The sequence below is a fragment of the Andrographis paniculata genome, unplaced genomic scaffold, assembly GCF_009805555.1.
Source record: "Andrographis paniculata isolate CXL003 unplaced genomic scaffold, ASM980555v1 Contig49END, whole genome shotgun sequence".
In the NCBI taxonomy this organism is placed as follows: domain Eukaryota; kingdom Viridiplantae; phylum Streptophyta; class Magnoliopsida; order Lamiales; family Acanthaceae; genus Andrographis; species Andrographis paniculata.
This window is the reverse complement of record NW_026137583.1, coordinates 322,544-335,080: the sequence shown is the minus strand read 5'-3', so window position 1 is coordinate 335,080 and position 12,537 is coordinate 322,544. Positions and strand designations below refer to the sequence as shown.

Sequence of the window (12,537 nt, the reverse complement as noted above, 5' to 3'; positions counted from 1 at the left end):
GTCTTGTCACACGGCGGCGGATTACAGCTCATTCGGAGCACACTTTTGTCCCTTCCACTATACCTACTTCAGGTATTACATCCCCCATAGTCGATACTTCACAAGGTTGATCAGATCTGCACGCGGTTCTTTTGGGGCTTGTATCATGGTCATCGCCAGTGTCATTGGATTTTTGGGCTGATGCGGCACAGCCACAAGAGGAGGGTGGTTTAGGACTTAGTTGTCTCTCGGATATGGTTCATGCATTCTCCATGAAGCTTTGGTGGAAGCTTTGTGAGGGTTTCTCATTATGGGTGGGGGCGATGCAGCACAAGTACTTTCGCGATTCTTTTCCGGGTAGTTTTCCTCATCGGAGCTATGATAGTCCGGTATAGAACCACTTGTGTTATGTTAGGGATGAGGTGTAGTCACAGATCTATTGGACGTTAGGTTGAGGGGAATGTTATTTTTGGGATGATAGATGGTTTGGGGAGCAGCCCCTTTTGGCCTTTCGGGAGGATAGACTACCGCCGCTGATATTAGTTCGAGATATGTGGAGTGGTGACTCGTGGGATGTTGGGAGATTGCTAACGTATCTTCCAAAGTCGCTCATTCAGCGTGTTATGGAGGTTCCTATCGATAGGCAAATCAAGGACCGAATGAGTTGGATAGCCTCGGCATCCGGTACATTCACGACATCTTCGGCTGGGAGTTTTGCCATGATACAGGTGTTCGGAGTTGGCTTTTATGGATACTATGATCACGTACCTTCACTCCAACGATGTCAGTATTCCTATGGAGATTATTTTGGTGATGGATTCCGATGGATGAGATCCTTCAGCACTATGGGGTCTTGATTGCATCATGATGTCATTGTTGTCATATAGAGGTGGAGACTATTCCACATCTATTTATTGGTTCGGCGGTTTACTGGCAAGTGTGGGAGCATTTTGCGGTGCTTTTCAGGCTATCTTTGCCAAAGACACATACACTGCCTCTATTTGTGTTCTCATTGAGGTTTTCCTCGGCACATTCTCAAGAGTATTAGAGCGTATGTTCCGTTATTGATGCGAAGCACAGAGGGCTTCGCGTATCTTCCGAGAGGATCATCTGGCGGATTCATTCACATTTATAGACCCTTTCGCGTGCTAGGATTCTTTTACATCGACATTGGGAGGGAGAGTTTTGTATAGCTGATGGGCTTGAATTTTGATATCCCCCTCCGATTCCTTGGCCTCCGATTATGGTGCGGAGGGAGGCACCATCTCCGGGATGGTTCAAGCTTAACACGTATGGTGCTTCGCTTGGCAATCCCGGAGCGGCATGTATTATCTGAGATTTGGAATGAGTAGTACTCATAGCGTTTTAGACTCCGATTCCACATACGACAAACACTTTGGCAGAGTTGACGGCGATTTAGACTAGAGTTGGGATAGCGATTGATGAAGGACTGATGCCACTGTGGATTGAGACAAAATCGTCAGCATGCATCTCTCTGATCTTCTCCGAGACGAGCCACCGGACTCTCCAGTGGTGCCTTATGTGTATTCGACTGTGGCTTAGGGATGCGACTTGGCGAGTATCTCATATATATAGGGAGGGGAACCGTGTCGCAGATGCCTTAGCGGCTTTAGTGGTTTCTCTTCCGATTGGACGGACACTTCTCTTGACAGATATCCCTTCATTGATTAGAGGCCTCTTTTGAGTGGATGCCCAGGGTCCCCCGACTTTCTGTTTCAGGTAGCAAGCTTCACCTTCTTACTTGTCTTTGGGACACTTATGATTAGACTTGATAGACTTAGTGTTTGGTTGGTGTTGATGTGTTACGCATGTTGCCTTTGACCTTTAATACTTACAATACCTAGGCTTGTCTGATCTGATTGCTTTTCTTCCACTGTATAGCTTGTATCAGAAGAACTACGTATAGCTTAATCCCGTTCGGGTACGTAGGCAGCCCATATTGGGTGCAGTCTTTGCTATATAGGAAAAAAAAAATAAAAGTTCAGCACCCATACTGAATCACTTAGGATTAGTTATTTTAATTTACATAATTAATTAAAATAATTAATATAATTATATATTATAAATTTTTAGTGATCATAATGGGTGTTGAAATTTTAAATTCAACATACTATCTCATCCCTTATTGAAATGAGGAAGATAGGGTACCGAGCATACAAGTTCAGCACCTATGGTAAATCGCTTATGATTAATTATTTTAATTTAAATAATAATTAATATAATTATATGTTATAAATTTTTTAGTGACCATCATAGGTGCCGGATTTTTAAATTCAGCACCCTATCTCATCCTTTATCGAAACGGGGAGGATAGGGTGTTGAACATACAAGTTTAACACCTATATTGAATCACTAAAGATTAATTATTTTAATTTACATAATAAATTAAAAAAATAATATTATTATATATTATAATTTTTTAGTGATCAACATATGAATGCTGAATTTCACCCTATCTCATTCCTTATCGAAATGAGGATGATAAGGTGATGAACATACAAGTTCATCACCCATGCTAAATAACTTATGATTAATTATTTTAATTTATATAATTAATTAAAATAATTAATATAATATTATAAACTTTTAGTGATCAGTAAAATAGTAAAATTCAGCACCTTATCTCCTCCGTTTTACTAAAGGTGAGTGATAGGGTGTTGAACATACAAATTCAGCACCCATTCTGAATCAGTAAAGATTAAATATTTTAATTTAAAAAATTAATTAAACTTATTAATGTAATTATATATTATAATTTTTAGTAATAAGCATGAGTGCTGAATTTCACACAATCTCCTCCCTTATCGAAAGAAAGTGGATAAGGTGCTGAACATACACGTCCAACATCCATGTTGAATATCTCATAATTAATTATTTTAATTTACATAATTAATTAATATAATTATATATTATAAATTTTTAGTGATCAATATGGCTTCTGAATTTTACCCCATCTCATCCCTTGTCGAAAGGAGAATGATAGGGTGTTGAAGAAACAAATTCAACACCAATGTTTTTTTTTTTTTCAACACCAATGTTGAATCACTTAGAATAAATTATTTTAATTTGCATACTTATTCAAACAATTCAAATAATTAATATAATTATATATTAATTTTTAGTAATCAGCATAGTTGTTGTATCTCCTTCCTTAGCGAAAGGACGATGATAGGGTTGTGAACGTACAAGTTCAGCACCCATGTTGAATCACTTAGGATCGATTATTTTAATTTAAATAATTAAATAAAATAATTAATATAATTATATATTATTAATTGTAAGTGATTAGAATGGGTGCTGAATTTTTAAATTCAGTACCCTATCTCATCCCTGATCGAAAGGTGGAGAATAGGGTGCGGAGGATACAAGTTCAACACCCATGTTAAATAACATATGATTAATTATTTTAATTTATATTATATTTAATATTATTATATATTTATTAACTTTTAGTGATCAACATGGGTGTTAAATTTTGAAATTCAGCACCCTATCTCCTCTCTTATCGGAGGAGGATAGGGTGCTCAATATACAAAGCACCCATGGTGAATCACTTAGGATTAATTACTTTATTTTATATAATTAAATAAAATAATTATATATCATAAATTTTTTAGTGATCAACATGGGTGCCGAATTTATAAATTCAGCACCTTATATAATCCTTTAGCGAAAGGAGGAAAATAGGGTGATTGAACATACAAGTTCAACATCTATATTGAAACACTACAAGTTCAACATCTATATTTACATGATAAATTAAAATAATAATATTATTATATATTATAAATTTTTAGTGATGAGCTTGGGTGTTGAATGATAAGGTCATTAACATACAAGTTCATAACCAATGCTGAATAACTAAGAATTAATTATTTTCATTTACATAATTAATTAATTAATATAATTATATATTATAAACTTTTAGTGTCTGGATAGGTGCTAAATTTTTAAACTCACACTACCAAAAAAAATGGCCATTTGTAGCGAAATCTTAGTCGCTACAATTTTCTTGATACAAAAGTTATTTTTTGTTCCAGATATTACCGTAAAAAATGGTATTTTTGGTATGGTCAACACCTATTCTTTTGTTGCGGTATATTTCCATTACAACTACAATAATTTTATTTTAAATTTCAAAATAAATCCAAAATAATCTAAAATAATATATCATATTTACATATATATGTATGTCATATATAATACATACATAATACTTACATATTAATGTATACAAATTAAATACTTATATATTAATATATACAAATTAAAATTAAGGTAATTATTTATTTAAAAATAATAAAATTCCAAAATAAATCTAAAATAATCTAAAATAATATATCATAGTAATTTACATATATATGTATGTCATATATAATACATACATAATACTTATATATTAATATATACAAATTAGATACTTATATATTAATATATACAAATTAAAATTAAAATAATTATTTATTTTAAAATAATAAAATTTCAAATTAAATCTAAAATAATCTAGAATAATATATCATATTAATTTACATATATATGTATGTCATATATAACACATACATAACACTTATATATTAAAATATACAAATTAAATACTTATATATTAATATATACAAATTAAAATTAAAATAATTATTTATTTTAAAATAATAAAATTTCAAAATAAATCTAAAATAATTTAGAATAATATGTCATATTAATTTACATATATATGTATTGTCATATATAATACATACATAACACTTATATATTAAAATATACAAATTAAAATTAAAATAATTATTTATTTTAAAATAAAAGTATAATAAAAATTAAAAAACTCTACCATAACCCTAAGCACGCACCTGCAATCGCGCGCCGCCCCCTTCGTCTTCTTCGTCCTGTTTCTTGTTCGTCTTTTTTCTTCTTCTTCGTTTTCTTTCTTCTTCTTCCTTTGTCGATCTCCTGGTTCCTCTTCTTCCTTTTCGTCGTTGTCTTCTTCTTTGTGTTCTTCTTCGCCGACTGGCTGTCCTCCGCCCTACACCCCTGAACCTCGCACCTCCTCACTGTCTTTGGCCATCGACTGCGCTCCACCGCTGCCCGCGGACTTCCTCAAACGTAAACCATAGCTTTTCCTGTAAGTTTGGATATGGGATTAATTTTGTTTTTTTTTCCTGCCTAGTTAGGCTTTTTGATTTTTAATTTTTGTTCGTAATGTTAGATTTAGGGCTTAATATGTTACATAGATGATGAGAGATTTTGCAATTATATGGTTCGTCTTGACACTACTTGATAATTAGATTCATTCCTCTTGTGCCTTACTTCATGGATGACAAATAGCCTTTTCCAGAAAGAAATTATTCCTGAATTTTTACAAGTCTGAGGTTTAACTCATTACTGGGCAACTAGATATAATATTTTTAGTTCTAATGGAATTTTTAAGTGGGAAGTTTGTTCAAGGCATGTCAAGTTGTTCCTGAAGCACGTGATTAGCATAAACTTTATTTTTACTGGTAAAATTTACTATATAGTTGGTGGAGGCAGAGCACATATATAAGTTTATATATATGTCTGTGTATTGTTTGTATGAATGAATATTGCAATCAGAAAAGGGGAGGGTTGGGTACATCAACTAGAAGAATTACTTGGATTATAAGGTTTCGGGACCACCTCCAAATTTAATTCCAACGGGGACCACATCAATTGGTTGCTTCTCCAAACCTTCTAAAAGTTGTTGTATATATGTATATATATATATGTGTGTGTAAGAAGATAGTGGTGCATTCTGCTGTAGTTCATGTTCCATGCTGATAAAGCACAACAACTGCCAAAAGCCCAGTCTAAATATACCATCATCACTGATATGTATAATATTGTTTGTGTTTTCTCTGTTACTTTTTATTGCTTTTGTAAAGTGTTCTTCTGATTCTTCGATCTACTAATGTGGATTATGGATGACACGAGGCGTCTTTGAAATTGAATAGGTGTGTCATACCCGCCGTTGAGGGACAACGTACTTTTCGGCACAAGTCTAAGCGTCGATCCAAGCTTGCTGCATTGTAGTAAGTTATTCATTCATCAATAGTATATCACATTACTTGTATAGTTTTTATGATATGAACATTCGAATTATAGTGCTGAAATTCATATTTTTAGTTCAATACTACTATTTTCTGTGGTTATATAAGCCGAGGCAGGTTAGTATTAAGAACCAACCTGAAATAAATTATCTTAGGGTCTGAAAATTATTTACATGGCACGCTATTAAAGTGGTACTTATATCTTGATCCACATTACAACATGTGTTTAATTAAGTGCATACGATATATGTTAATGGGATTATGAAAAATCTTCAAACTTTTTCTTTCTTAGATGGACAAGATGTTGGGGTGACGAATCGAACCATACTTCGCTACTTATTTGGATGGTGTGATTCAATTCTTAAACTATGCTTTTCGTGGGAGGGACATAGACTCGGTTGTATATTGCCCATGTTGGACTTGTTTAAACCGTGCCACTAATACTCGTAGGACAATTGTGGGCTTCCGGATTCGGCAGAGAAGGTCTTTATGGCTGACCTGAAGGATGTCTGGCGCCATTGGAAATGCATCATCAAGTCTACATACTTCGAACCTCACCAGAATGACGATGAAGCATTGAAGAAAGTCCCTACCGATCGGATTGTCGCTGAAGAATGGCCGTTGTTTGTCCAGTATTGGAAGGACGAGAAGGTTAAGGCAAGTTACATCTCTTCCTTCATCTTTTTATGCTCTTACCATGCTACCTAGGCTACTCCAATTCATATGGGTTGATGTTCGCAGGATATTGCAAAGAGAAATACCAATAACTCCATCAAAAGAAAGTTTCTGCACAGGACTGGCCGGAAACCATTCACAGCATTGGCGGATGAGGTCCTTCATTCTCTTGTTTGTGCAATAATTTAGTCCACAACTATGACTCCCCAGTTCTTATGTGTAAGTGAAGTTAACTACCGGTTTCTTATTTGGCTAACTCTTAGATAAAGGCAACAGGGAAAGAGCCTGATAATTTGGAAATTTGGATCTCCTCTCGCACGAATGGACGTGGTGGTGATGATGAGATGACTGATGATATTTTGGTATGCAAACCTATCTCACCTTTTGTTGAATAGAATTGTAGTACTTCTCGTCCTTCATCTTTGTATTTGTTTGAAATTCTGTAGGCTTATTTGAATAATGAACTTAATAAAATTCCTGTTGATAAAAGAACCCCGGCGGCTCGTGAGGCTTTGTACCGCCGTGCACTCGGGGGGAAAAAGAATAGAAAAACAGCTGTTGATAGTGCTGCCAGCTCTGCCTACCCCCAGAGTCATTTGACTGGAGGGCCCGATGGTCCTGATTTCCGAAAGCTTGCTGAGGACTATCAGAAAGGCCTTGTTGAGATTAGAGAATTTATGTCTGAATTTAGGAGTGTCCGTGCTGAGATGTCTGAAATTAGAACCATCCGTGCTGAGATGTCTGCTTTGTTGAATTCTTCCCCGCGTGCCTCCATACGGGGTCCTGTAAGAATGCATATCTCGTGTATTAATTAGTTTTGCATTTTACCCTTTGGGGCGAGTCATGTCGTTTCATACTCACTTGTTTTGCAGTGTTCTAGCCGCACAGATGGAAGGTCAGAGACCCCGCGGACTGATGTCCTTACCCCGTTGTCGGTTAGTAATTTTTCGTTGCTAATTTTATTTGTATTTGTTAACTGAATCACCCTTTAGATAATAACATCCACTGCTAATACATCACCACCACCTTCGAGAACATGCATGTAGATTATATGATTGACATTTGATAACATTTTTCATGTAGATCGGGTCTCGTATTCTTCTCATATCTCGTGGTTTGGAAAAACGCGTTGTTGGTGAGGGGGTGTTGCTATCCGACCCTACCCCAGGTTTGTTGTCAACCTAGTTATATTATCTATATAAAATCGATTTTGGTTGCATCCATTTTGAGTAAAACATATTCTATGGTTATTAGTTAGTCAAAATACTAATACATGATGTGGTGACAATGCAATTTATATAGAACTGTAATTGGGTGGTTGTTTGCTCTGTATGACCTTGTTGGGTAGCATATAAATCTATAATTAAATATTTTTGTAGGCTGGTGGGTAAATTAATTTTTTTCACCAAACCACTTTGATTTTTGATGTAACTTATGTGTTAGGTATTTGGATACATTAACAGTACTCAATTAATTGTTGTTTTTAAATTGGTTGTTTTAAACAAACAGCTTCTCACATGTATCAAGTAAATTGATCACGTTGCTGGTTGTTTTATACTTGTGGGGTTGTACAGATGTTGGTCCGGATGTCATCAAGATAGGATCCATGCTATAATTATAGTTATACTAATCTATATTTTACAATTTTGATTACGCTGTTGTATGGATGGTGAAATTAGGTGATCATCTCCGACCTTTTCTCTTACGTATGCTATAATATTTTAGTTAATATCTTTAATATTTTATATTGATTATATAAAACGTGATTCTTATTTTCTTTCCGATGATTTGCACATGTTTTCTTTATATGTCCATAGGTGACACTGTTGACATAGTAAGGGTTTTTGTTACATCTGCTACTGTTCTAGAGGCTGCGCTTATTCTACGGACAACCTCCAGAGCACAAACACTCAGTGAGGTTGTCCGCGCCGAGCCAATCGACTGGACATTTAAAGATGTACACAACCACATTTACAAGATTTTCTATTGGATTACAACTTAACCATTTTACAAATAAATTCTTATATAATTTTGCACAATGTTGGCAGCTTGTTCGTCGCCCCTAACTACGGTGTACGGCCACTTTGACGGTTCATGGGGCGTTGCAGCATGGCACGTGATTCTATGACGATTGACGTTTGTTTGTGGATTGATGCTAACTGAGTCCTTTATGTTGGTTGAACTTGTTGTCTCTGCTACATTTTGTGTGTTTGTTGCTACGCTTTGCCATATATGTTAGGCTACATTGCGAAATATTTATGTTTCCACACAGTGCGTACTTGCTACGACTTATGGTGATACAGAACTGCCGTAATATTTCCATATTTTGTAATGTCATTTGGCAGTATTTTCTCACATTGTACAGATTTTTCGATCCCGAAACCATTTTTTTTAGGTTATTATTGAAAAAATAAGGAAACCTTTTTCGATACAATAAATTGATCATTACAAATACTGGTATAAAAAATATTAACCAGGTTTCTGAAAACCACCTATTGTAACGAATAACTACCGTAACAAAAGCCGTTACAAGTGGATAAGCGTTTATTGTAGCTTTTCTTTTATAACGGTAAATGGCCGCTACAAATAAATCAAAAGTACAATGATAGCATTACAAACACTGTTACAATAAATGCGTTGACCACCCATTTTTGTTGCGGAAAAAGTCGGTACAGAGACTTTTTGTAACTCGAGTATATGCACCGGTCAAAATTCGGTACAAAATCATTACAAATAGTTTTTTGTACCAAAAAATGGCCATTTGTAGCGGTTATTGAACCGCTACAAATGGCCATTTTTTTTGGTAGTGTCAGCACCCTATCTCCTCCCTTTTCGAAAGAAGGGTGACAGGGTTGAACATACAAGTGCAACACCCATATAATATTTTAATTAATTATGTAAATTTAGCACTTGTATTTTTCAGCACCCTATCCTTTGAAATTCAGCGCACATGCAGATCACTAAAAATTTATAATATATAATTATATTAATTATTTTAATTAATTATGTAAGTTAAAATAATTAATTATAAGTGATCCAACATGGAAACTGAACTTGCATGTTCACCATCCTATCTTCTTTCGATAAGAGAGAAGATAGAGTGATGAATACAAAAATTCAACACCCATGTTGATCACTAAAAATAAATAATATATTAATCCTAAGTGATTCAACATGGGTGCTGAACTTTTATGCTCAACACCCTATCCTTCTCGTTTCCATAAAGGAGGCGATAAGATGCTGAATTTAAAAATTCACCACCCGTGATGATCACTAAGAACTTATAATGTATAAGTATATTAATTATTATGTAAATAAAAAATAAGTGTTCCTAAGTGATTCAACATGGGTGCGGAACTAATTATAATATATAAGTATATTAATTATTATGTAAATGAAAATAATTAATCCTATGTGATTTAGCATGTACTGCACGTTCAGCACCCTACCATCCTCTTTTCGATAAGGGAGAAAATAGGGCGCTAAAATAAAACATTCAGCACCTATGTTGATGTCTAAATATTTATATTATATAATTATATAAATTATTTTAATTAATTAAGTAAATAAAAATAAATAATTCTAAGTGATTTAGCAAGGGTTTTGAACTTATATGTTTAGCATTTTATCTTCTCGTTTCAATAAAGGATTAGATAGGTTGTTGAATTTAAAAATTTAGCACCCATGTTGATACTAAAAAATTATAATACATAATTATATTAAATTTTTTAATTAACTATATAAAATAAAATAATTAATAATAAGTGAATCTGCATGCGTGCGGAACTCGTATGTTCAACACCCTATTCTCCTCCTTTCGACAAGAGAGGAGATGGGGTGAAATTTGGCACCCATGCTGATCATTAAAAACTTAAAATATATAATTATTTTATTTATTTTAATTAATTAAGTAAATCAAAATAATTACTTCTAAATGATTCAGCATAGGTGCTGAACTTGTATGTTCGTTCACCCATGAAGATAACTAAAAATTTATAATATATAATTATCTTAATTATTTTAATTAGTTATATAGATTAAAATAATTAATTAGAAGTGATTCAACATGTATGCTGAACTTGTATGTTCAGCATCGTATCCTCCTTCGATAAGTGAGGAGATAGGGGGCTGAATATAAACATTCAACACTCATATTGATCACTAAACATGAATTATATATAATTATATTAATTATTATGTAAAATTTGTATGTTCAACACCCAATACTCCTCTTTCGATAAAGGAGGAGGAGAGAGGGTGCTGAATTTAAAAATTCGGCACACATGATCACAAAAAAATGTATATCATCGAAAGGAGAAGAGGAAGTGTTGAATTTAAAAATTTCGCACACATGCTGATCACAAAAAATGTATAACATATCATCAAAAGGAGGAGAGGAAGTGTTGAATTTAAAAACTTGGCAGACATGCTTATCATAAAAAATGTATAATTTATAAGTATATTTATTATTAAGTAAATTAAAACAATTAATCCTATATGATTCAGAATAGGTGTTGAACCTGTATGTTCAGCACCCTATCATTTATTACATAATTTTAAAATAATTAATTCTAAGTGATTCATCATAGGTACTTAACTTGTATGTTTAACAGGCTACCATTCTCCTTCCGATAAGGGAGAGATAGGTTGTTGAATTTCAAAATTCAAAACCTATGTTGATCACTAAAACTTTATAATATATAATTATTTTAATTAATTATATAAATTAAAATAATTAATTCTAAGTGATTCAACATGGGTGCTGAACTTGTATGTTCAACATGCTATATTCTCCTTTTGATAAGGAAGAAGATAGGGTGCTGAATTTAAAAATTCAAAACCTATGTTGATCACTAAAACTTTAATATATAATTATATTAATTATTTTAATTAATTATATAAATCAAAATAATTAATCCTAAGTTATTCTGCATGAGTGCTGAATTTGTATGTTTAGCATGAGTGCTGAACTTGTATGTTCAGGATACGGAGCTGAATATCCTCCTCCTTTCGGTAAGGGACAAGATAGAATGTTGAATTTAAAATTTTAGCACCCATAATGATCACTAAAAATTTATAATATATAATTATTTTAATTATTTATGTGTATAAAAATAATTAATTATAAGTGATTCAACAAGGATGCTCAACTTGTATGTTCAACATCCTATCCTTCTCCGATAAGAAAGAAGGTAACGTGTTGAATATGAAAATTAAACGATGATGCTGATCACAAAAAATTAATCATATATAATTATATTAATTATTATGTAAAGTAAAATAATTGATCCTATGTGATTTAACATGGGTGTCAAATTCAAAAATTCGGCACCCATCTGATCACTAAAATTTATAATATATATAATTATATTAATTCTTGTTATGTATGAAATTTAGAATTAGGTTAAAAAGCCCAAGGTAAAAGAAAAAATGGGCCTGACAATAGAATTGATCGAACTAGCTGAAGGGCACCATGGGAAACTCAGGGAAATAGGTTTATTTTTAAAGAAAGTGCAGGTCGGAAGTCCCCAGGTCGGGAGGTCCTCAGGTCGGGAGGTCCGCAGGTCGGGAGGTCCTCAGGTCGGGAGGTCCGCAGGTCGGAAGGTCCTCAAGATGGAAAGTCATCAGGACGGAAAGTCCTCAGGTCGGAAGGTCCTCAAGATGGAAAGTTATCAGGACGGAAAGTCCTCAGGTCGGGAGGTCCTTAAGTCGGATGGACTGTTAGTCGGGAGGTTTGCGGCTGGACCAATAAGTCGGATGGTCTGTTAGTCGGGAGGTTTGCGGCTGGACCAATAAGTCGGAT

At 33.8% G+C, this 12,537-nt stretch overlaps 1 protein-coding gene and 1 long non-coding RNA gene across 2 annotated transcripts; both read left to right on the top strand.

Moving 5' to 3' along the window:
• The first annotated feature begins 4,867 nt into the window (after nucleotides 1-4,867).
• Nucleotides 4,868-6,705, top strand: LOC127253083 (uncharacterized). The gene is made up of 4 exons (XR_007839203.1): nucleotides 4,868-5,116; nucleotides 5,964-6,041; nucleotides 6,352-6,406; nucleotides 6,510-6,705. It is a non-coding gene; the product is annotated as an uncharacterized LOC127253083 (long non-coding RNA).
• A 99-nt stretch (nucleotides 6,706-6,804) lies between these two features.
• Nucleotides 6,805-8,736, top strand: LOC127252815 (uncharacterized). Its single transcript, XM_051277144.1, has 6 exons — nucleotides 6,805-6,890; nucleotides 6,998-7,096; nucleotides 7,181-7,519; nucleotides 7,607-7,669; nucleotides 7,818-7,902; nucleotides 8,552-8,736. Exons 2-6 carry the CDS (start codon nucleotides 7,079-7,081, stop codon nucleotides 8,734-8,736), a joined length of 690 nt encoding a protein of 229 aa, XP_051133101.1. The 5' UTR covers nucleotides 6,805-6,890; nucleotides 6,998-7,078.
• The last annotated feature ends 3,801 nt before the right edge of the window (nucleotides 8,737-12,537 follow it).